Raw genomic sequence first — 25,829 nt, 5'->3', positions numbered from 1 at the left:
TTACAAAATGTCTATGGCAACTTTTCCTATATCTCAGTGCCAAGATGGCATCCAAGTTTAAAGCTGTTACAGGTGAAAGAAGTTATGGCATTAAAAGATGCTGCTGAAAACTTAAATATGCGAAAGAGCACAATTAACTGGGTGAGGGTTTTTGAGAACTGGTGTGATGAAAACAGCCTTGAGAAAAACCCTGAAATGGTTTGCCCTGAGCAGTTGGATAAAGTTTTACTTGAGCAGTTTTTTGCCTCTGTGTGTAAACAAGATGGCACCAACCACGATTGTGAGCATAATATGTCACCCATGATATTAAAAGGTAATCAAATGGTATACTCGTGAAATTAGGAAATAATTTCACGTGCATTTTGTCAAAATTCTAATAACTTCCCTCGCTTAAAGGCATCACCATTTGATTACATACATGTACACTAATTAATTTTCACCCTCTTTCTAACAGATAGAGATACACTTAGAATCAATATTTAACCAGTCAGAAAGATTTCAATTGCATCTCACATTCTGCTTTAGCTTACCATAATGGTAGAGACCTCGCCTTCTTTGGAACACTTCTTCCATTCTCCAATGTTAAAATGTTTGAAGACATTGACATTGGGATGCTGCCAAACTAAGGAAACAGTACAAACTGACAGTAAGCATCACTTCACGTGTTACAAATGTTTTGACTGGCAATTGAAGGGATTGAAGCATGGAATTTCCTTTGTGGTTTGCTTGTTTTAGCAACATGTTTTTATTTTAGACTCTGTTCCCTGTGCTTGGATCGACGAAGTCAGGAGTCCAGTTACGGGCTCCTGACTTACTGGATTTTCTTGTTCAGTTGATCATCCAAAAAAACAAAACCCAGAAAAAAAGAATGGTGGCTTGGGCTTCGAACCGCCTACATTTTCCAGGCCCGTCCTTTGACATTCCGTCATTTGGCCTCATTTTTGTTGTAAACGAAGATCAAACTGGCAAAAAAAAAAAAGATACACCCAAACCCTGCTTATTAAAAAAAGAAAAAAAGAGAGACCGTGAGTGGAAGGAAAAAGAGTTATGCACGCGTTGATCCGGGTACCCTCCGAAGTCAACATTCCACCCACTTATCCGAGTGTGTCTTAGGAATTGTCTGCTGCAACAGCAAATCAACAGGGGCATTCCTTGCAACCTTTCTCCCAACTCAGAAGAAGCGGCTAGCACTCGTCACAACCATTGCAGATAAGACCCTTACATCTAAGGACTTCTCACCACCTTAGCAAGGAAGTCAGCAGCAAAAACTGCCTTGACAACTAACTGCTTGCTAACAACAGTTTGATTTCCTGAATGTCAGTGAAAGGCTATTGGCCCAGCTCAGTTCCAGCAGCAAGGTATCCTGTATAAATGTTTTCAGGAGGCATTTTTATCTCATGCCATAGCTTGACCGTAAATATATTGCACACGATTGCTGGTAAGTTGATTGCATAATGTTAACTGTTCCACAAGACTCCTTGCAACGAGTCAGAACATCTTTTGGCAAAAGACAATTTGCATGGAAGGAGTGATGCACATACAACACAACAGTAGTCAACTTTCTAGCATTTGTATATGGGGATGGAAAGCATGAAACAGAGTTTTTTGTACGGTGAATGAAGTCTTACCCTGCAGTAAGCTTAAGATTAAGTTGTATAAAGATTTGGTAAGTTACCTTGATAACTAGGACCGATTACGTTGACAGTATAAAAATTATACTTCCATGTATATGGTGCATTCAGTATATGGCGCATTCTTGTTCGACAGTTCTAAAAACAAAATATAAATTATTGTCACTTACACTTCGACATCTTGAGCTTTGATCTAAGGGCTACCTCTCCTCGATTTCACACATTTACTGTGCCACTAAATATTAGCAGAACTCCCAAACAAATTGCAAACTTCTTTCTCTTTCCTTCGCGCCTTATTTTTCGAAGAAGACAAATTAAGCATGACAAGTGCTTGTGTAAGCCGCTAACAAGCGGAGCGCGGGCTCGCATACAAACAAATAACAAAGATGGCGTCCAACAGGCAACCGGTTGCTAAAGGGGGTTTGTGGTCGACACATTCGGCTCCTGTAAGCAAGGGGACTCAAGATCTACTAAAAGGTAATAAGAAATTTCATTAGAGATTGGTCTTGAAGAATTTCACAATTCTGATCTTATTTTCACTCGGCAATTTTGTTGGCAGTTATGATGGAAGAATCGAAGTTGACGAATTTTCAACGGAGACAGTTGCAGGAAAACATGAAAAGTAAGCTTTGATCGGGATAAGCTTGGCAATGTAGCTGATATTTTAAACGCTCCTATGTTTTATCGTGTCAAAGAGATTTCAGGTTTTCTGTGCCACAAAAATACCCAGATATATAAAAGTTGACACAGCTACCTTGGGGGTTCCCTTTGGCCCGGCCCTTTGGTTTTATTTATAAAACATTATTTATTTACTTATTTATTTATTTATTTGTTTATTTATTTATTTATTTATTTAAAATGCCTATTATAGTGACCAGCATCAAATTTCTCTTTACGATCTCACAATAGCGTCATGAAAATAAATTGTCACCAAAGCGTTCACGAAAGATAAAATAACTTGATGTGTATAAAAATTCTCCCAACAAGAACCTCAAGAGATGAAGATGCAGAGCAGTGAGTAGCCTCCCACACAGTTGTTTTTAGGGACGACTCGTATTGGGGGAGGAGGTAATACGAGTCCCCTAACAACGACTGCATGGGAGGCTAAGCAGCAAGGATGATAAGCATGTTGAAGTTGAGACTTGAAGGGTTACAGGCATTAGGGCCGTTTTGGTCTGAAATAGTTTATGTTTTGCCTACTGGTTTTGCCTATTGCAATCGGGCGGAATTCTGTAAATCGTGGAATCTGATTGTTTCTGACAATGGACGGAATTTTTCGATCTTTCCTGCAAATCTGGGCAGATTTGTTGCAAGACGTGAGCCTTGTTTTATTGTATTAAAAACGTAAATGTTATTCACTGTCCTAGCTTGGTCGGTCTGTATTGGGTAAAACTGTGCCCTCTGTCTTCAGTACACCGTAGGATGTGGGCTGACCTCAAGACCTCGAGTGCAGTTTTTCTCAATACGGACGTCCTGAACTGTGAATAACATATATTTGCCATTTTGGCTTGTAAAGTAGGAACAAAAAATAATATTATTTTATTTTCTCTATGTGGGGACTCATGGCCTGTTTGTAACTCATACTTTACCATAACAGTCTTTTTTTTTATGCTCCAGAGGGTGAATCTCTTCCTGTCGCATGTAATCCCACAACAAGTAGAAGTGAAAGGGTGCAACCCAGGAGTGCACCTAAGAAACCCTTACCTAAAGTCATGAATGCAAGGTATCTGTCAGGCGGAAAGAGATCAAAAGAGGCTATTGACGTGCAACAGACAACGCAAGCACAGGAAATTTACAGACCTTCACCTGGCAGTAAGTTGAACTAATGGCTGGGACTATCTCATACACCCAATTCTTGATAATCCAGTCACCTTGATTACTTAGACTTTTTTAAGGGTGACCTCAATATCTCAATATTAGGAACTATTACATCCCTGTTGCCTTTTAGTGAAGCAATATTGCAATAATTATTGAAACTAATGCTGTCCAAAGTTTTGATGATGCCAGATGAACATCAAACGTCATTAATAAAATAGTTTTAGTTTAAATTCTATTGAAGTTTTTCAGTAAACCTATAAATTATGATCATCATACAATATTGCAATATTGTTATAGTTTCCACCTTGCTAAGTTTAGCTCTGATGAAAATGAATAATAATCATTTCAAGACAAAGTCAAATCAAGAAATGGTTATTTTTAGCCATGCCATGTTTGATGATCTACATGTATAGATGTATTCGGCTTCAATTGACTATTCTCTCTCTTTATTTGTTTCTTTCATCTTATCCAAGGCCTAGTTTTTCAAACGTGGGTTATTTTATGCTAATCCACAAATATTAAAAATGAATTCAGTTTTCATCTCACTTCTTCAAAGTTTTTGAAAGTATTTAATTTTTTAAAGCTACAGGCCTAGGTGTTAAGGCTGGGAAAAAAGGTCTCAGTCAAAGCTGAATGTCAAAAATCTTTTGCAAAATCATTTGTTTAATTATTACTAGTATAATAGTGTAACTGGTATCAAAGTTTACACCAACTCTAGGTTATAGCTCAATCATTCTTTTAACACCTGGATGCAGGCTCTCAATTATCTGTGAACTATTTTTCTGGATTCTAGGTCAGAGGCCCAAGGTGTCACAATGCCATTTCAATATGTTTTCATTTTTTACTTATAGAATTGATCTCAGAGAAAGATAAGAGAAGACTACAGAATGTCATGGCTTATGGAGAGGATGGAAAGAGCATTGAAGACATTCCAAAACAGAGGAGATCTTTACCTGAGGAACAAGTGCGAGAAAAAGAAATTGATCGTTTTGATGAAGGTATGGCCTTATACATAGTCAAGATCTTTTCACAGTTTCCAATACATTCGTAATAGCCCAATTTCGATATATTAAAATTCAACCTGAAACAACAAACATCACTGCGAGGCTCCGGGGAATAAACCCATATAAACTCTACAATTTATTCCCTGGAGCCTCATTTGTTTCAGACTGAATTAATGTTTATATGTCGAAATTGGGTATTGCATGCAAATATGGCTAAAATTATGGTAAATGTATAGAATTTGGGCTAACCTTGATCCCCAATAAAGTTTCAGGTGTGGCTTGTAGATGTTTACAAAATATTAATGGTAAGATATATTGTTATGTACTGTCAATTCAGGCCATTTGGATGATTTTTTTCTCCTACACAGTTCTTCAAGAAATAGAAGATAGGAAAAGTTTTCTGGATGAAATGGAAGAACTTGGAGAAGGCAAAAAGTACAGAACCATTATCATGACAGAGATATCACAGGTAAATGGTTTCACTATGCTGACATAATTATAGTCAAGCAAATTGATAAGGGGGTTAGTTTCTAAAGAATCTGTGGTGCTGCATCGGCAGTGAGTGGAAACACATGTTTTGTTTTAACAGCAAAGTTGATAGCTAAGGGTAATTTGGCCACCATAAAGAGATTCGAGTGCTGATGTTTTGAGTGTTAGACATTTACTCTTACTGACAAAGGGCTAATGTTCGAACATTAGGACTCAACAGTGGCCAAATTACCTAGTATCTGGGGAGCAGGGATGGCGCAGTGGTGAGAGCACTTGCCTCCCATCAATGTGGCCCAGGTTCGATTCCTGGAGTTTCACGCCATATCTGGGTTGAGTTTGTTGTTGGTTCTTGTCCCTGCTCTGAGGGTTTTTCTCCGGGTACTCTGGTTTTCCTCCCTCCACAAAAACCAACATTTCCAAATCGACCTGGAAACAGTAGACGAATTCATAGCCACTCTGTGGATGTGCCACTGAAATTCCCATTTATTATTATTATTTATTATTTATGATATTACAGTATCAACTCTGTTGATAAAACCAATCATTTCTATACTTGTAAGTGACTTTGAAGAATTCAAGTTTTGGTTGATTTTCGCGCCAGTTAATCTCTTGCTGGTATCCATCTTGGCTGGTTTCTCTCATGGGACCTTTTGTCCCCAACTTACTAATTTCCTGCTGGTTGATCTGCAGACTGGGGCCTGCAAGTGCCCTCCCCCCTCCTCCAGTTTTTCCAAAAAAAAATTTTTTATATCTCTGGCCAGAGGAAATTTCTTCAAGGCTTACATGTTCTAAACTGGATTCATTTCTTTAATTCACAGAAAATACGTGAGCTTGAGTTGATCGACAAAGAAAGAAGTAAAGAACTTAATCTTGCTGAGCAAGAGCAGTGAAATTTGTGGAATATTGCATAGATTTCCTAATACCACAGAGCATGGCTTTATTAACTTATAATTAATTAGAGACGAAAAGTTTAAACACCTACAGTGTAGTCTGTGGGCCAAAGTAGAGCCGTTTTGGAGAAATTTGGATTCTAAAAGCCAAATTGTCACTTGCAATCACAATTGATTTGCACAAATCAATTATGATTTGTTCAAGTGTCTTTTAGTCTGAAACAGCAGGAACTCTGCCTCACTAGTTGGTGGTGGCTGGTTATACAAAGAATCTCCTGTTCTTTTTAATGGGGCACATAATCTCCTGGTGATAAACAATTTGGGATATTGGTTTCCTTCTCTCTTTTTATGAAATAGACAATAAGTTCACAATGAAAATTATCTACTATTTCATAGCATTGGGTAATTGGCTGGTTTGCAAAATCTCTTAAGTGTACACAACACTCATCTAATGTGCTTACAAGATGCAGGTAATTTAGTGGTTAATGTGCTTGAGTGATGCAGGTAATTCGCTTATATGATGAGTGTCCAGTGTACTCGCGAGATGCAAAGTCCTGAGACGTTACCCCAAGCCTGCAACCTGCTCACCATTTTATATATGAGTCACCCACAGCTCAGTGGTTAGAGCATCCAGACTAGTAACTTGAAGGTCGCGGGTTCGATTCCTTCTGGGGGCTCAGAATTTTCATTCTGTACTTATTATCTACTTCATAGCATTGGGTGGTTGGCTGGCTCGCAAATTCTTTTTTTTTGTATTACCGGTATTTATATATATTAAGTACTGTGAGTAACTGATAATAACTTAGTAATTTATCAATCATATTCAGTTGTATCAAGTCTATCAAGGCTTTAAGTTTGCCTCCTTCCACCTGCACAAAAATGTAAATTATGTCTACGGGAAACCTGGACCTTGTAAGCCCAGCCCAGCTTCTAGTATGGTCTTCCCTGTCACTAACAAATTTTGTACTTGTATCATAAGAGGATTGAGAGTTAATGTGGCAAAAAGTAAGAAATGTCAAAACAGAAAACAAATTCATAAATTTTCCCAATGCACAGAATACTGAGTATCACTATTATAAGGTGTTGGTCAGATTTCAACAGCTGTTTGATGCTTACTGGACCTCCAGGGAAACAATTTTACCCTGAACAGCTAGGTATGTTTACACATAGGTCATTAGATTTGCAATAGTTAATGTTACAGTGCGATGCGCCTTACCGTGGCAACCACACAAAGTTATTTTACAAGTTAGCCAATCAGGATACGCAAATTTGATTAATGGTCATGCCTCCTTGCAAAGTCCAACAGGCAAGTGACGCAACAACAAATTATTGAAAACATATCGTTTTGTATTTTATGAACAAGGAGGAAGATATCCTGATTGGCTAACTTGTAAAAAAAAGTTTGCTGAGTGGCCACGGTAAGGTGCGTCACACTATAACTGTAACCAAACAATTGCTCTGATTTTTAAAATGTACCACAAGCACTTGTAAAAATAATCCTTTTATTAATAAAAAAATAATATAATTATTTAGTACATGTACAAGTCTGAAAATTATTGTCATATTGTACAACTTTCCCCTAATATAAAAACTAAAATGGATTTATTTATTCCTCTTTCAGCCTAGATACAAATTCTCATCATTCATATCAATATTACCTACATGATCATGTGCTTTTTTTAGTTATATATGTAAAATTTACACTTGATCGCAGTTAAGTATTACCTAATAATTCTAGTTATACATAATGTTAGTAATAGTGAGGTTTACCAAAGGTAAAACTAAGCCCCAATAGTGATCAGCATCTAAATTCTCCTTTCAATATCACTTCTTAAATAAAACATACAGGTAATGAGAATAGAAATTTTGATACAACATTCTCCTAACTAGTGCCTTAAGAAATGTAGAGAGACCAGTGCTGGGACTGTGTATGTTGATACTGGGGCCTAAAGCGTTCATATTAGCTGTGCCAGCTATTCTCTGGATTGTGCATATTCAAAATCAGTGATGTTTCAGCTACAAATAAGCAGAAACTACAAATTAAACCCCTCATACTTGAGGTTTCTGGTGGAGTGAACGGAATACAAAATGGATCTTGGGTATCATTTGCCAGCAAATGAGCAAATCCATGACTTGTGTCCACCTTAAAGGGCATGCAAAAACTAGCTAAAAAATGACAACCTTCAAGCTATAAGTAAAGATCTGAATTAGGGACATTCAAGACTTTAGTAGATGAGACTTTTCAACTATTTAAATGGAGGCCCATGAACTTCCAGAACTACACTGTACAAGTGTAAAACATCTTTCAGTAGTGACTTTTTCTAGACTTCATAAGCCTTCAGACTCCATGAGAGCTTCCCAAAGAAAAATCGATGCTGAGACCCATGAATTTTGACTATAAAATAGCAAATTTTTGCAAGCCATATATTTCACTGAAAGAGCATTTGATGTAATAGATAAAACACGAGGAAGAGTGTTTCCTCCGATTTCCAAACACGAGAAGTAGGTGGAAATACAAGGCACAGCCAAGTTTTTTTTAACCAACTTCGAGGTGTTTGGGAATAGGAGGAAACACTCTTTCGAGTGTTTGATTTAGCTTCTCAAACTATTGATAATTCTTGGAGAAGTTCGAAGCAAAAGTTCACAAAATTTTATGATAATTAAGATCACATTTTCAAACCTCCTCCACGGGAGTGATTTCCTTTGTTTTGGCTTGATGAATTATTAAATAATGAGTTTGAGAACGCCATGTCTAACATTGTGTCATCTTAGAGATGTCAGTGGGTTGTCTGCATATTTAATTAAGAGAAGGTGCACTGCATAATATACAGACTGAACTAATTAGACTCCATAGGGTCTGGACACTGTGAAACAGCAGTTAAACAAATTGACTGCAGTCAATAATTGCCTTGTTGAACTATTTCTAAGCGCTTCATGAGAGCTGAAAACAAACGTCAGTGCTTATCATGACCTAGAAATCCCAACCACACATTATTTTGTTTTCCCTTTGCTACATTCTCCACTGGTCAATGATGACTAAAATCCAGTGTACATCCTGGAGCTTACCAGGAAATGCTCTGAAATAATTTGGGAGAAAAATAGACAGGTCCAAAATCCAAGAACAGGAAAAAGGAGTAGAAGGTAACCTAAAATAAAGTCCTTCTTTTCAGATTGCTAATAAATAGTCCCTTTCTGTTATGTGGGATATCAAAAGAACTAAAGCATGCTCTGACTTAAGATTGCTTCCTCGAATATCCAGAAAAAGACTCCTGGTATTCGACTTTCTTTCTTTCTCTGCTCATCCCTTCTTTCCCATGGAAAAATTAAAATGAGACACTTCATTGCAGGTTACATCGAGGACTGCTGTCCTAGCAATAAAATCTTGAAAATGCAACCTTGGTGCAATCTGGCCTCTGGTCCCAACAGTTGCCTGGTAGGGCAGCTATGCCTGGAAAAATGTCAGAAAAATAAATTTAAAAACAGTTGCATGGTGCAGGTCATTTCTCCTCAGTGCCTTCTTGTCAAAGAGCTATAATTAATTAATGAATTCACAGGTTATTTTGTCCTACTTAAAAGTAGAGGTTTGATAGACCTGAGTTCTCAATAAGAAAACTGGTAGGTTGAAGCCTGAAGAACGTTATGACGAGGCTGTAGTCAAGACATTATCCACCCTCCAAATTATTTATTTATGTAGTTTTTTTTTTTTTCAACCAGGGCCTAGTTGTTTGAACCAATTTTGATTCAAGTTCAATTACTAATCAAAGATATTCTTAAAAGCCTTTTTTAATGAGTGAAATGAAAATCTCGATTAATTTTCAATCCATTCAGTAATTGGAAGTGTTAAACAGCTTTCAAACAACTGGGCCCAGGTACACTTATAAGATACCTGGGCCCAGTTGTTTGAAAGAATTACGTTCACCAACAGAAGAAAATACTATTCCTAAGTGAAAGACTTTCTTTTGTATCTATTCATTCATGAGAGAGTAGTTTGCTCTACATTCTTTTCCTTCACCCATTTCTTGGCCTGGAGTTAATATTAAGCATGCAGTGGCATTAATTCATACAGCTACAATGTATGTGGAATAATAATGCACATGGAAGTCATTCCTTGACGAGTTATTTTTAATTAATTTTTTTATATATCTATTTATTTAATAATACCGGTAGTTGCAGTTAATACCCACCATCTGTCAGCGCTTTCTCAACTTTCTCATCCTCTTGGATTTCCCTACAAAACAAAATTAATAACAATTTACTCCAACACATGGAAGTTCATCTTTCCTGTTACTGTTGAACCCTGGTGATTTGAGAATGTGGGAAACATTAGGCCATTCACATCCGGGCTGACAAACTTCAATGTCTCTAAATGCACAGTCACAGATGGAGGAAGACATAAGCTGCTGTCCATGCAGATCAACCTGCTGGAGGGGATGGGTGGGTGTGGGGAACTGTAACTTGACATCAGGAGTGTCCTGTCATTTACTTTTACAATAGGCTGATTTAGCAACAGAACGGGATATATGGGCATCAAGAATGCCCATATATAGTTGAAATAGACTCGCGTCCAGACTATTTCGCACGCTCTCATGTCCTCAAATGACATTCCCATTGTGTTGCTAAATCAGCGTAATGAATTTGGATAGCCACTGGCATGGACAAGCTGCCTAAAGTTTTGTAAGTGATGCTGTTATCATGAGTTCATGACTGTTAACTGGTTGAAAGTGACTGTCTGATTGTGGATGAGTTAGTGGCTGAGAGACAAACTAGAAAAAAATGGTTGGCTGGCTGATTATAACTAAGGACAGAACTGGCTGGCTGAACAACCAACTGATCAAAACTGAAAAACTCAGGCTGGCTAACCGACTGGCTGTTGACATACACTGACTCACTGACTATCTTACAACAGTTTATATGGCAGTCTTATATTATTACTCATTGATTGAACAGACGTGAAGACAGAAAAATAAATACCTTACTCTTTCTTCCTCCAGACTGTCCACAATGAAGCTTCTCTTTTGTACCAGCTCAAGTAACTCTGACAATAATTCCCTCTCTCTCTTCAGGTCATCAGTGGACTTTACTTCATCTACCCAAATAGAGTAACAATTTTAAAGATATTTTTTTGGAACTACAAGATCAGGGGCTGAACACCCCTATAGCTAATGTTGTTTTGCATTAAGTTCAACTTTTCCTTACAAACGCCTTTGTATAGTGTAGACAAATCTTTAACAGAGGCAGTCACTTGGACCCAGGGGAAAAAAAAATTATAAAAAAATGTACAGTTCCATACATGTACTCCCCCACGAAAGGTTATTACATTTTTGTTTTCCAACCCCCTCTAGTTTATTCCTGACCAGTTTAGCTTCTAACTTTGCTTCTCAAAATAATTAATAATTCATCAAGAGAAAACAAAGAAAATCACTACCATGACCGTGGTTTGGATATGTGATCCTAATTACCATAACATTTTTCCAATTTTAGCCTTGAATTTCTTCAAGAATTATTGATCATTTGAGAAGCCATATCAAACACTCGAAAGTGTGTTTCATCAGATATCCAAACACCTCAAAAATGTTTAAAAAAAACTCGGCTGCGCCTCGTTTTTTCAACCTACTTAAGTTCAAGTTTGTTAAAACTCTCTCTGGCAGTTGAAAAGAACTGAATTAACGAGCTAAATTTACAAGAGATAATGAAATAAATAAACTAATCTAATAATACTAACAACTAACTAATTGAAATATTTATTATGTAAAAATTCCTCCGCTCTCCTGGTTCTACAATTAATTAAGTTTTTGAACAAGTAAAATTGCTGCGGGGTACGTTGTCCTTAAATCATAATGGCAGCTATTAACAACGGGTTTCGGTAGTAAGTGGACCAGGGGGTGATCACTTTGCTTCATATGCTTTGGATATCTGATGAAACACACCTTCTCATGTTTGATATATTACTTCTAAAATTTTAGCTTTTAAGACCCTCCTCGCCCTATGTTCATACGTAATCTGTTCATATACTTAGAACAGTCTGCCTTACCTCTCATAGCCACCAGTTTTCTAAGTTCCCCTTCCACTGTTCGGTATCTCTCCTCATAATTGTGAGACTGCAATCTGAATATTAAGTCAGACAGAGAAACAGTGAACATTAGTCTAATTGCATGTTATTTGCTGAGACAAGATACCTGTACATTGCATCTCAGCTATCTAGTACACTACCTGCCTGATTGCTTTGCGTTACAGAAATCAGAGGTATTTACACCTGTCAACTGTCAAAAGTCCAATGTGTGAGACTCTTGTCTCCACATGATTAACCAGATTTCCAAAGATGTTCTCGACTGATAATTCCCAGACATTACCAAAGATATCTGAAGATTTCCAAAGATGCTCTGACAATTCTAAACATTGCCAAAGAAATGTCCAAAGAATTCCTTACATTGAGGACAAGTACACGGCTTGTCCCAAAATGAAATTGGACACAGTTTGGACATAATAATGCCATGGAGAATCATTTCAATGTATGAAATTTACATGCTCAGTTTGGTTAAGGTAGGAGTAGTCAGGAATTGTGATTTAGACACTGAGCAATAAATATTGGCCTGTATACAAAAGCCAAAAGAGAGATGTTTTGTTCGCACATGTACACCTCCCTTGCACCAATATACTTTGTACATAGCTTATATCTTACATGTAATTTATATTCTTTTTAGTTAGGGAAACGTCACAGGGTTAATTCCTCTAGTTTTCCTTTTCGAGATGCTGTATTTTGATTTTATTTTCCTCATCTTGAATAAATTTTTTTATTATTAATTTTATTATTATAATTATTATTATTAATTTTCAAGATATTTAACGTATTGTACTAAGAGTTACATGACTTGTATACTCACAGATAAATCAGTTCTGACTCCCTTCTCATGATCTTGTTCCTGTCATGCACAACACTAAGCCATTCCCGCAAAAGCTCATCTTCACTGTCATTGTAAGGTCCTTCAGCTGTCAAAAAAATTAATGTTTTGAACAATCACATGAAAAAAGAGCATCACAGTCAAACATCCTGTGCCAGGAGGTTTGCTTATTAATTAAACGCATGGCAAGTCTGTTGCCTAACAAGAGAAAAGCAGCCCATAATCCCAATGTCACAGCATTTTAACTGTTGCTTACATCTGACATTTTCACTTTGGGAACCTAGGAACTGTTGGTAAAATGTTTTTATGTGAGTGTTACAATAAAACCATGTAGCCTTGAAAAAACTTCAAAGACATGTTTCTCAGCAAGCAAGATGTAAGGGTCACTAATAGTAATTTCTCGAGACTCAATACGGAAAGACTACTACTGCAGTCATAATTAATTTTGTTGAAACACTTCACTGAGACCACAGATACAGGTAAATCACATCTCACCCATGTAGCATGCATGCATCCCCCCCCCCCCCCCCGCCTCCTTCAATGTTGCATTCATAGCGTTTCTTTCACTCCCACTTGGTAAAACAAACAAATTCAACATTGAAGGGGAGAAGGGGAAAGAAAGGAGGGGACCATTTCCACATTTATGACTGAGCATGTAGCAATTTCTCTGTTAGCATGAGATTTTTTTGTCTTGCAAAATGAAATTGAGACTTTGAAATGGCTTTGAAAAAAAAAATGGCACTGCAATTGGGACTCTTGAAATTAGACCAAAGTGTGTTGTTCCATAAAATACTCATACCCCCACCCCGCCCCACCCCTACAGAAGGTTTTTTGGTTTGGACCCCTCCACCCCTCTGGAAATTTCAATTTAGCTTCATATATATACTTTCCTTTTATTAAAAACTTTGGCTTTTGAAATGGTCCCCATCCCCTCCCCACTGGAATTTCTAGGACGTGACCTTCCTTGGAAGAGGTGTGAATATGTCTGGAACCACACATTGTGAGACAGGTTTTTGAAAGACCATTCCACACCCCTTGACGAGCTGTTCAAGTTAGAATTTTTTCAAGTGTACTTACAATCCATGCTTTCTCTCAAGTGATGCTCAATTTCCACTCCCCTTCTTTCAAGAAAGCTATTCTTCACTTCAAGAGTTTGTAATTCAGCATCAATCTCTGCTGGAGAGAGTGTTATTTCTTCCTCTTTTAACAGGCCAGTACCATTAAACCCATTATTTTTTGCATCGCGATGCAAAGAGAAAATAGCTTCTCTTTCGGCCCTACTTGTTTTGCTCTTCTCTCTTCCAAAAGAGAACTCACCCTCGACTTCCATAACACACTGATGTTCCTCCGCAATTCTATAATCCTCAAAATCCCAAGGCTCCATGGTTTCTACCGTAAAATATCGACTGTTTATTTTGGTTGTTGATGCCTCTTGTGCAATAATAACAGACATTCTTGGTGAACTACAAGATGAACTAGTATCAGTTAAAGATGCCCTATTACCAACAGATAGTGGAAGTGACCAAAACACCTCTATGGGCGAGACATCACTGCCAGGCGACAATGGAATTTCTGGTGGCTGAAGATCACTACCAGGTTGAACTGATGGCTGTGCACCTGATGACAAAACAGAACTACCGCTCGCGGGGAAGGAAAATTCTGCTGCAACTTTTAAACTTTCAGCTAATATTTTACCATCTGGTACAGAGCTCAGCAAATTGTTTTGTCCATGGGGATATGGTGGTTCATCAATTCCACTGTCATGGGATGCCGCATGTCTTTTCAGCCCCGGAGAGCGCTGTTCCCCGCTAGCAGGCTGAGGACTTGCTGGCTGAATTTGAAGAGAGGGTACATCTTTTGGAACATCCTCAGACTTGATAATTGTGTAAGTCCTTGTCTCATGAGACATATCACCAATCTGATTTGACGACATGAGACTTGTACTCACTTCATTACCATCTGCATCATTACTCTCCATCTTTTCCAGACTGTTATCAACCTGCACAACAACAATGATTTCTGAATCTGCTTGAGAATCACAAGTTTCGTTAGGACCTTTTTCAGCTCCACCATCAACATTGTGCAACAGGGCTGAACTATCTTCCTTAATTGCCAACTCTGAAGATTCGCTCCTTTTCTCAAGTTCTCCTTGTGATGTTTGTGAAGGAATCTGTTTTGTTTCAGAAGGGCTTAATTTCCGTTCTGTACTCACTGCAGCTTTCATTGATCTTGAACGCACCATACTTAATTTCTCCTTTGAAGTTTTGTTTTCACTACTTCCATCTCCCATGTACATCTTTCTCAACTCTTTCACACTTCTGCGATTGGTATCAATATTTGGCTTCCTCAGCTCAGCCGATTTCCCTGCCACACTTGCCGAGAGTTTTCTCGACGTTGCCACCTGCGATTCTGTCTGCTGCTTCCACGCAGAAACACATCTCAATTCTCTCTGAATTTCTTGACTTTTCTTTGCAATATTGGTCTTGTGTTTTTCTTCAATGATGTCACCGATATTTAGAAACTTTTCACGCAGTTTTTGAACAGTTTTAGGAACAGGAGCCTCAGCCTCATTCACAATACTAACTTTACGTGATCCACTTTCTCCTGTAGAACCACTCTTCACACTCTCATCTCCCGAATGTTTTCTTTCTTCTCCTGAATGTTTTCTTTTATTATCAATCATGAAACTATCAACTCCACTGTCAACACCATTTCCTAAAGAATCAATTTCCTTGTTACCATCATCGTCCCTTGTTGTTTTTACCTTATGCTGCAATGTCTCGTTTGCACAACCATTTACTATTAACTTATTTTCCTTTGTCACCTTATCACCTTTGTTAATGTCCTCCACTTTAGTTTCAGTTGCTCTCTTAAGCAACTCTTCTTTAAATGAAAAGAAGAGGTTTAGGGTGGGTGCTTCACTAAAGCTCTCCTCTCTTGAAATCCTTGTCTCCTGCTTCATTCTTAAGTGAACCACTTTTTCTTCATCGTTCTTTTCCACTTTCTTTTGTTCTGTGTTTGATACTAAATCATCTTTTGGTAAAGTTAGTTTTAAAGTTTTCCTTGGTGCATCTACATTTAAATTGCTATCAACGATGTCCCCTTCTTTCTCATCTTCCAACTTTCTCTCAGGAGCCCGCCGTTTGTGCACAGGTGACCAAGAAGTCTTTTTTTGATCATGTTTCCCTTTCCCTTCATGTCTGCTCTCAGTCTTTCCATTTCCTGATAGTCTCCTCTTCTTTTCTCTTTCACCCTTGTGCCGCAATTCTGTTGGACTTCTAGATGAATGGGAGTGCTTTGGACTTTGCGCAATGTTGGCTTTTCCTTGAGATAATGGCTGTGGTAGGGCATTTAAATGGATCGCATTTCTCTTTACAACCGAAAATTGTCTTTGAAGGGAGCTTTTGGCCTGCTGGTGTGAATCTATTGAATGCGGACCATCACCAGTTGAGGTTTTGGAAGATGTAGTCTCTTTAGAGTGGGATTCCTGTGCTGCATCTGTGATGGGCTCTAGCTTTATTTTAATGGGTGCTTCTCTTTGACCTGATAGGAACAAAAAAAATTTTATCATGACTCTAAGAGGTAAAGGGAAAGTAAAATAAACAAACTCATTCTCCCTTATCATGGTTATTTAAAAATTTAATGCAGGCTAGGAGACGAAACAACATTTACACTTCTGGAAAGAGCACCTTATTTATGTATTGTAAATATTGTAAATATCATTGTTTTAATATTAATTTATGTATTGTAAAATTGTCACTGAAAAACCCCTATGGGGAGTGTCAATAAAGTATTGTATTGTATTGTACCTTAAATTATAAAATGACCAAGTTTGAAAGTCTTGTCTTCAAAATGGTGAAGATATATGGTAGTTTCGTTAGGTCTGCAAATTTTTGACATTTGTATGTACAAGACTCACAAACTTGGCCTTTTTACTACTTTTAACATGCTCTTTCCAGCATTGTCAATGGTTTTGTTATCTGGCCTACATCAAAATAATTTTCTTATAAATATTCTGACTTATAAATTTTCTTATAAATTACATCAAAATAATTTAATAAATTACTGTCAGTGATAAAAGGTCTGTGAAATGACAAGAATTGTTCTTTATGTACTGTTTTTGTTTTGTTGTTGGAAAACATTTAGGAATAAACATTTACACAACTACAATCTTGGACAAAAGAGTAGTTCACGAGAAAAATGTCAATTTTGTACATGTATTGCAATTTCCCTTAAGGAACAGACTGCCTGGAGAGTACTAAACCTTCACAGTCCCCCCTCCCCCTCACTCAATGTTGCTTTGAAAGCCTGACAATTACCCAGCCTTTTTTTCAGCGATAAGGGGGGAGGGGGAGGGGAGGCTGAGTGATGTATTACTGGAGTGGTGGAATTTGTAGATCGACAAAAAGTTTCTTCACAGTTCTGACAAAGATTGTAGCAATGCGTCAGCCTGAGAATGGGAACAAGGTGGGTGGTGATTTCCTAGAGCAATGTGAGAGGTGACTTAATGATAAGCTGTGGGATCTTTGATCTCTTGCTCCCACAAAATGCATAAGACTGAAGACAATCAACCTGCCATCACATTTTGCTTATTGCTCGTCTTTACTATTAACAAAGTATTAGTTATCTATAACGAAACAAATAGTATCACAGCTTGATATCAGGGCACCTGGTCACCAACTCTAGTAGGACTTGTTCATCAAAATTGGTGGGCAGAATTTGTTCAGACGCATTTGCCAAAAGAAATGAAAGCCTGCATACTGCTGATTCCAGCAGGTGGAGCTTTCTAAAAGAACAATTTCATTGACATGTGTGAACGAATTGTGATGTTAATTGCTTCAAAGCCTGATAAACAAATGATAGAGGTACACTTTCAGTCAATGACAAAAGCAGGCTTTTTGAGCCTGGTAAATAAATACCTCTATCATTTTGTCCACACTGTAAGACTTAAAACAATCCAAAACATCACATTTCTTTCTCGCATACCCATTCATCGACTTCCAAATCCTCAGCAGTTTCGAGGATTTTTAATGTCACATGAACCTAGTTTAATGGCCTTAGTTAGCTCCCACGAGTCTCCTGTAGCTCAATAGTAGAGCATACGGTGTATGAACTTGTAATCAAAAGGTCGTTCATGTAGGCTCGACACCTGCTGGGAGAATTCAGAATTTCTTTTCTTTTCTGATTTTCTTTTCCAAAGTATGCCTGCATCACTGACTGTCAAAACACATTCTATCAATAATTCATTGTTCCTAAAACACACCTCCTGAACAATCAAACAAACAGCAAAACTTGTCAGTTTCTGGGAAGTACTGGTATGTTCCAGGCCGAAGGCAAGCATTGCATTTATCGCATCTGAAACACGCTCGGTGGAAGAGCTTCCTTTCCGCAATCAGCCTCTCCATAATGTACACTCTATTGTGACAGATGTAACAATCATTTCCCAGGAAGGGTGATTTTCTTGCTGTATTTGGGGATGGTTCATCAGTACTTCTTGTCTAGATAGGAAAGAGCACAGCAAAATATTTTATACTTGCCAATTACAGTATTTGGTTGATTGTAAATGTTTTACATGATTGTGTAGTCAGACACAAGCAGCTACATACAATGTTAAACAAGAAGTTCCACTATAAAAGGCCAACCCCCCTTCATTTCACCTTTGTGGGTGTGAACCCAAATTTAGACACTGATCAGTTGAAGCAAGTTGTTGATTCAACCATCCTCTGAAAAATATACCTAAAAATGTCATTTGACATTTCCACACCAATAAAAGACATCGGTTTCTAATTCGGTTAACAAGTTTATTCTCAAAAATGAACCAATTTTGTCAGTATGGGTCGTAGAAAAAGACACAATAAGTCATGTTGTTTCTCAGTTGTTTACGCTCTGACAGTTGGGCCCACAGTAATTAGCGCTAGCTGTTGTCGTCACCCCAGTACTTGTTTATTTTCTGTTTACGTTGTCATGTTCTGTTTATAGTTTGTTTTTAGAAGGCAAAGTCTAATAAAATAAAATAAAATAAGTTGATTGACAACTAAAGGTGAGAATGGCCAGGCCAGGCCCCTTGTATACTGGAATTTCCTGTTTAGGTTTTATGAATAATAAGCTTAAAAATAATACTATTTACAGTGCATAAATTTACGAAAGGAATATGTTTGTTAATTTATTATCCTGCAGTCCTTACTGTTTCCTGATTCGTCCGTGTGGGATCCACTCCCAAATATTTGCTACTGTGGCCAGACTCTTTGCCCTTTGACGACTCCTCCTTGGGGTCTGACTTGAACACATTCCGTAGGGCTGTAGCAACCCTCTTGGCATGGCCAGACAAGATGTACATCTGACTGGAGGGCGAGGTGCGCTTGCTTGCTTTATGGCCTTTTGCTTCAGCTCTGGCCTTGGGTTTGATATTCATCTTTGTGGCGTATCCTTGGTTTGCTTTAAATAAATAACAGCAGTTAGTAAAGCACAAAAAGTAGGTACAGCAAGTGATGGGCATAGACATACATGTAACCCCTCTGTTACTGTAACTAGTAATAATTCCACCTTTGCCAACTCATCTAGGTACATGTCACTCCAAAGGGTACAGACTTTTCGGTCTAAAAAGTTTGCAATTTTGGTATAAATTATGGGACGGCTTTGCTTGCTTATCTGGCCTAAAATATTTTACCAGTAGTCAACTGGTATTAGTCATGTGAGTGCGAATTCATCATGGCTTGAAAATATGAACACCTGCTTTCTTTTTGGAGAAGGGACACTGTCTAATACAGAGTATTCTATCACATACCAGGCGTTCTGTTCTTGAAGTATTCGTACAGCTGTGACACATAGGTGATAACACTCAGCCTGTCTGGAATGACATTCTCTACCATGTCACTTGCATCAAGTACCATTGGTATTCCAAAGTGCTTTTCAGCCATACTAAAAGCCTGTCAAACAAAACAAACTATAAGGAACTGGACTGTAAATAAGACGCAGTGTTCAGAGTATGGCAAAACTTGAAAGGGTATTGCACATGCCGAGGCCTTATCTGAAAACTCACGCATACATTTGCCATGCTCTGCAGACTGATATTAGGCTGCTACTCCAGAGAACATTAATTTTAAAAAATTTTAGCCTTTGAACTAAACATAATTATATGAAATGTTGATCATACATCATTTATGTACTGCAACTGGTTGAATGGCATGGGTTTACTTAAAATTTATATACCAATCAACTCATCTGAACAGTGTGGACCCTGGAGGTGGAAGTGAGAATTTTCAAAAGTCAAATGGCTGAGGGGGGGGGGGGGATATTGAAGTTTCAAACTGGTCAGTGTAGGTTGCATTTGATTGAATGTATTCTGGAATAAGAATAAGTAGAAAAGCTGTGATATTTCTCTTTTACAGTGCAACAAACTCAACCGGGGCCACCCAACATTGATCAGCCAATCACAGGTCAACAAAGGAGGAATGAGAACATTTCTCTAAATTTCAAAGTGTTGGTTTTTTTCAGTGGCCACGGTTGAGTTTGTTGCACTGTAAGTAAATTTGGGAAGACATTTCTGCGCACTTTCGCTGCCACATGATAATCTAAGAGCGATTTTGTACTCCAGTAACTCCAAAAACCTCTTAGGAAGGGTTTCTTGTCATCATTGTTTGTATTCCTATTCCGGTATAGGGTCAATCAAATGCACCCTAAGTATAGACTTCTCAACTCTGTCTCCTGGGAGACTCCTGATAAGTCAAGAAATTGTGAAGACAAACTGACTGATAAGCTTCACATAAAACTTAACATTTCCTTTAAAATAATAATAATAATAATAATAATAATAATAATAATAATAATAATAATAATAATAATAATAATAATAATAATAATAATAATAATTTATATAGTGCAAATATCCAAAGTTCAAGGCGCTTTACAATCAATAACAGAACTATAAAAATTTACATCAATGTCTATAGTAAATTTAAGAAATAATCTAGTATATGTCATTAAAATGTAAATGGTGTAGAATACATCCTTGTCTCCCAATTTCTTTCTGGTATATTCTGTGGCTAGAATATTTCCTTTTCTGTGGGTGTCGTGGAAGTTGTTAAATGCAAACTGAATTCATTAAGTTCAAACATGTTTAAATATAACTCGGAAAGAAATTAAATTAATAACATGGCACGATTTTTATTTACGTGATTTTGTACAACTCAGCAGGTTGTGTGTGACAGTCATTCAATTTTCTTCGCTGGAAATTTGAGAAAATTTGCAAGAAAGTCATGGGGTTGTTAAGGAATTCGAAACTGGCAATGTTGACGACAACTCGAGATATCATCAAGATTTAGCACAGACGTGAGTATGATGTCGATGAAAAAAGTAGCATAACTTGACATTAAAAACACGTCGCTTTACCAGAAATTTAAATGTCCTAATTAGAAGAGAAAATTGGATCAACTGTCCAATTTTCAAGTGCCGATGGCACAATACCAGGCCTGTGAGAAATTAACAGCTCACAGCGATACAAGTACAGTGGATTTTTAAACATGGATTATACAGGCCGTATATTTGCGTCTCAAAGAGTTGTTTGAGATCAATTAATAAGCTATACCAACGGATCGTTAACTGTGTGTTTTCACGTATTAATTGACTTTTAAATTAGTGTGGTGTAAACTTCTTTTTCAAAACAATGACTTCCATGCAATGGGACATTATAGAACCCTGCGGAGCGAGAAAAATTGAAAGATCACATTTGCATTCCGAAGTGTCACGCAAAGCCAAAAATTGTTTGCCGAATAGACAAGAGACTGTACCTGTGAAAAAGCACCTTAAACAACGTGATACTTGGGACCTATTGAAACTCGACAGCTACTTTAATAATAATAGCCAAAGCCACCTTTTTGTATTTTGTAAACAGAGGTTTATAAAAGACAAATTAGAACCTAGCGGCGAGACTGCAATAAAGCATTCTTACCTTGCGCCGGAAAGGCATAGGTCTTTGACACAACGTTTGTTTGGTTTCTCAATGACCCAAGCGTTTTGTTATCAAAATCTAATTCTAGCGTCTATTCTAATCGTTTTGACACCATTAGTGAAATAATAGACGAACACGTCCGATTCTCGTCAACACAGAGTTCGAGAGTTCACACTCATCTTCAAATTTTAGTGATTAATTGCATAAAATCCACACACACGCGCGCTGCAGAGATAGATAAAATGCACTTACCAGTTCATTGTTTTCCATGATGTTGTCTTTGGACAGTCTGTCGAAATCTCTAAATTACAGCAAAAGAAAGAGAGCACTCAACAAACACAATGAAACAATGCCGCATTTCACCGGGCACTAGAAATAAACAGCAAAAGCAAACAGCGTGAGCGCTAATGTGCCAGACAAACACATCTTTGAGCAAACTAAAGCTTACATCAGATCCGGTCTGAAGCGGTGAATAATCGCACAGAAGGCCAACCCATCTCGCCATGAAGTTGTCATATTAATCACGTTCACCTCGCTGTAGTTCTCTGTCTGTTGCCGACACCAAAGAAGCAGTGACCGTGTCCCGGAAAACGCCATACTGGTACTCCTCTGCTCTGTGTTCAAATCAGACCAGTCGCCTTTAGTGAGCTCACCGTAGACGTTTGTTTCAAAACGTAGCTCAGGCATGCGAAGATCGAATGAACTTATGTCCCCCGCTCATCTGCTCTTTGCAAATACGAGTTCATCGTCCAACCTGCATGTAAATGAGCAATTCCATTTGTAAACGATTGAAGAGACAATCAGTCAGTAGCTAGAGCGATTTCTAAACAGATGTCGCAGAAACCTCGAATCATATGCGGCATCCAGCGCATTGTGACACCATCAAGAGCCTACTAGACAGTCTTGGTTGATGCTGGCTTGGTAGTTTAGCCCTGCATGAAGCCAGAAGGGCACGAGATGAAGGAAAAATCTCGACGATATCGCTTTCTCGGAGCTTCGTGGTTGGTAGCCTACAAGGACGTTCTTCGCATTCCAATGCACGCTGACAGGATTGGAAATGATCGAGGGCTCCAAGCAGTGAAAAAAGGTGCACTTGCCAGCGTGTGTTAGTCTGTTTTTATCTTGATTTTTCCTGGCAGTGAAAGCCAAGAGGCAGCCAAACTTGCTAAGAATTTAACTCCACCAAGGAAACAATCTTAACCATGCTACATTCTGCACGCGATTTATGTTTCTGAGGAAACGATCAGACATTTCCGGGGTTGGGGAGGTTAAACACGGAAAGGCGAAATGTCGAAGAAGTTATCCTTTTTTGGCAAGCTTTTTTTGTTTGGAGCGATAAATTTTAAGGATATGACATAGTCCATCAGATAGGTCTTACAAATGCAAACACAGTACAAAGGCTAGCTCCAGAGCCCTCCAGCCCAATGAAAGACTACGTTATGTAATAACCTGTCGACATATTGGCCAGCAAATTTGCCCTGTTGTAGCAGCTGTTTCCGGTTGCATGCTTGTTTAATTGAACTACCGTTATTTCTTAAAGAAGTCTCTGCCCCGTATCTAACCCATTCCTTTCAAAGGTGGCGGCTGAAATGCAGGCTAAATCCTCCTCGCCCTCCACACCCCTCCTTCCTTCTAGCTTCCAGTGAAACTCTCACTCGGTCATAGGCTTCCCAGTTTAATATACTAACAAAATTCATGTCCCTTGCTGTATGTAAACCCAGTACTCCCATCTCTTCTGCATCATTTGTCTACATACATTTAGTTTAAAGGACCCAGTACTACGTCCGTCATATAATTTTACTATTTGCAATTTTGAAAAACAAAACGTCAAAAGTGATATTACCAATGCTGGAAAGCTATCAATATATAGTCCGGCTTCGTTAAACTGGCTCGGCTGATTATATAACAAGGAAGCTATCAGGTAAAATATCTTTGACTAGGCGGTCAAGAAGGAAATGGTTGCAAATTCGAGCCAATTTTTTCAAGTTCTAACGGTTGTATGATGCAAAAATCGCTGGAAAGTTATTTTGATAGCCAGCATAACTTAAAATGCCTGCCCTTCCTTCGCTAAAGAGTTCACTGGAAACCTGATGAACATTTTGTTCATAAGGAAATGCACCGCGGGTATTCACAATTAAAGTCCTCGGCTTTATACAGGTCGTGAGCTATTGTTACACCTCCGGGCATGAGAACACTGGTCACTGTATCTCAGTTACACTTGAACTAAGAGAGGCATTTCATCTATCAGCCATGGTCAGGAAAGGAACACGAAGAATCTCGCGAAGTATTTGCAGCTTTTAACCATACCGTCGTACGTATTTAGCGACATGTTGACGGGAGCTCTGGAGTGCTTGAATTGCCCTTTAACAGGACCAAAAGCATCGGATTATCTGCGAAAATGGCTTATCCTGGGAGAGCCTAAGATTTTTCGTACGAATTTCAGATAGGCTCTTATTTAAACTAACAGAGGAGACTGCATATAAAATTACAGGACCAGATAAATGATTAAAATGATCAGACGGGTCCAAGTCAATCGGATTGCGTCTTGAGAATACTGAGCAAATACAACATAAACAAGACAAAGTGAGTTCAGTTAGTGTATCAGGAGTGCATCCACGCAATCCGATTATAATTTACGCGGGCTGGCGCCAGTTATCAGCTGACTGAAAGAGTCTGTCGCCTTTCATTCGAGACCACGCATTTTCAGGTTGCTTTCATTAGTAAATACTTGTGTAAAAATCTAACGAAATGAGTGAACAAAAACAAAACCTAGACGATAGAAATAAAATCTTGACAAATAAAGACAACAGAGTAAAATATAAACCGAGAGCTAGGGTTTGAAGACTGCTAAACGCTGTGACGGATTAAGAAAAGACAACTTGACTTGTGCCCATATTTCTTTTGGTTGGACAGAAGTCAAGTTGAGGTCAATTTGTTTAACGAGAAGTGTTAGTCTATTTTGCTTTAATTTGGTTCGCGGGGAATTAGAGTCCGGCCCAGAGTACCTATTTCAAACCAAACTCTAATTCTTCACAGGCTAGCTGTTTCCTATTTCCTCCGTTAAACAGAAACATATTGCCCGCTGCCCCATGCCGGAATCTTTTGCTCAATCTGCTTGACCAAAATTGTTCAACTTCAAATCTTCATACCGCTTGGGTTGGTACATAGTAGCGGCATAAATGCATCCTTACACGAGAAAGCAGTGTTTCTCAGTTTAGTGCACTACTTGGTAGTTGCAGCAGAAGCAGTAGCAGTAATAGTAGTGCTAGTTTTGGTGGTGGTGACTCCCATTTCGAACTGACCGATCTCGAAACGGGCTGATCCTTACGATCAAAAATTTAACCAAGCAAGCATCCCTCAGTGGGAATACTTGCAACAGAACTATTGATATGAAAAACGTAAATAAACACCGAGGTCTAGTGGGGTGTAGCCGTTAGCATGTGGGACTGATCACCATGGATTGGTTTTGTTCGATTTTTTTCTCTGCAATGTTGTGCTATTTCCTTAAACAAAACAAACTTAACTTCATATTTTCTCTTATCTGTCTAGCCATGTGTAAACAAAGGAATCGGCGACAAAATACTGGGAGGTGATAAACGATGGACAATAGTTGTTTAAGGCACTGTATAGATGCGTCGAGTTCTCAAGGAAACCAATATATTTATTCTAAAGGGTGAATGGGTTGCCGTTGCCAGTTAATCGATCCCGGAATATGTTTCCCTACTCAATTAAAATTCCTTAGTGGATTACTGAGGGATAATAACCAAAGCGCACTGAAGATTGTACGACGAGAAGATTATGCAAACTGAAGGATGATACGATACAGACTGACAAATTGCCTCAATTTACCATGATCCAGCTATGTTTTTTGATAATACTAATGCAAAACAACTCTGTACAGCTGACGTTCGACTAGAACACAAGGAAAATAGAGGAAATAACGGCATTTATAACTCAATTTTACAGTTTCGTGATGGGGATATTCCTGGTGATTTGGAATAAAAAAGAAAGATCATTGATAGATAGGAAACTGTCAGAAATGATATCTTTTACGTTAACCCTTTCGATCCTTACCTACAACATGAAAATTTCACCTTTTTTTTCATAACTCATCCCCCTCTTTCTTCCTCCACCTAGTGCGGAATACTCCA

At 38.2% G+C, this 25,829-nt stretch overlaps 3 protein-coding genes across 4 annotated transcripts in view; 1 reads left to right on the top strand and 2 right to left on the bottom strand.

Annotated features, from left to right (window-relative positions):
• LOC146462160 (WD repeat-containing protein 90-like) overlaps nt 1-1,934 on the bottom strand; it is a 39,795-nt gene extending 37,861 nt beyond the window's left edge. Inside the window, exons 1-2 of the mRNA XM_085086046.1 lie at nt 1,802-1,934; nt 531-622 (exon numbers count right to left, since the gene is read on the bottom strand). Of these exons, the coding sequence (XP_084942172.1) occupies nt 531-622; nt 1,802-1,811 (102 nt within the window). The 5' untranslated portion in view covers nt 1,812-1,934. The remainder of the gene's footprint in view (nt 1-530; nt 623-1,801) is intronic.
• A 43-nt stretch (nt 1,935-1,977) lies between these two features.
• Nucleotides 1,978-7,656, top strand: LOC146462159 (UPF0193 protein EVG1 homolog). Its single transcript, XM_085086049.1, has 6 exons — nt 1,978-2,108; nt 2,191-2,253; nt 3,249-3,443; nt 4,301-4,447; nt 4,822-4,922; nt 5,761-7,656. The coding sequence occupies exons 1-6, from the start codon at nt 2,018-2,020 to the stop codon at nt 5,830-5,832; spliced, it is 669 nt and encodes a 222-aa protein (XP_084942175.1). The 5' UTR covers nt 1,978-2,017; the 3' UTR covers nt 5,833-7,656.
• Nucleotides 7,316-24,500, bottom strand: LOC146462158 (uncharacterized). Of its 2 annotated transcripts, XM_085086047.1 has the most exons (12): nt 22,523-24,495; nt 22,127-22,432; nt 21,931-21,979; nt 19,516-19,657; nt 18,916-19,166; nt 17,995-18,229; nt 13,809-16,274; nt 12,714-12,819; nt 11,864-11,937; nt 10,804-10,918; nt 10,017-10,060; nt 7,316-9,280 (listed from the first exon to the last, which is right to left on the bottom strand). In XM_085086047.1, the coding sequence occupies exons 2-12, from the start codon at nt 22,363-22,365 to the stop codon at nt 9,201-9,203; spliced, it is 3,801 nt and encodes a 1,266-aa protein (XP_084942173.1). In that variant the 5' UTR covers nt 22,366-22,432; nt 22,523-24,495; the 3' UTR covers nt 7,316-9,200. The 2 variants fall into 2 exon arrangements, with proteins under 2 accessions (XP_084942173.1, XP_084942174.1); XM_085086048.1 differs by having other exon boundaries at nt 10,809-10,918; nt 22,127-24,500.
• Nucleotides 24,501-25,829: the final 1,329 nt, after the last annotated feature.

The sequence above is a fragment of the Pavona decussata genome, unplaced genomic scaffold (assembly GCF_977016875.1).
Source record: "Pavona decussata unplaced genomic scaffold, jaPavDecu1.1 SCAFFOLD_191, whole genome shotgun sequence".
NCBI lineage: Eukaryota > Metazoa > Cnidaria > Anthozoa > Scleractinia > Agariciidae > Pavona > Pavona decussata.
The sequence above is the reverse complement of the archived record's forward strand: the minus strand, read 5'-3'. Positions and strand labels throughout refer to the sequence as shown.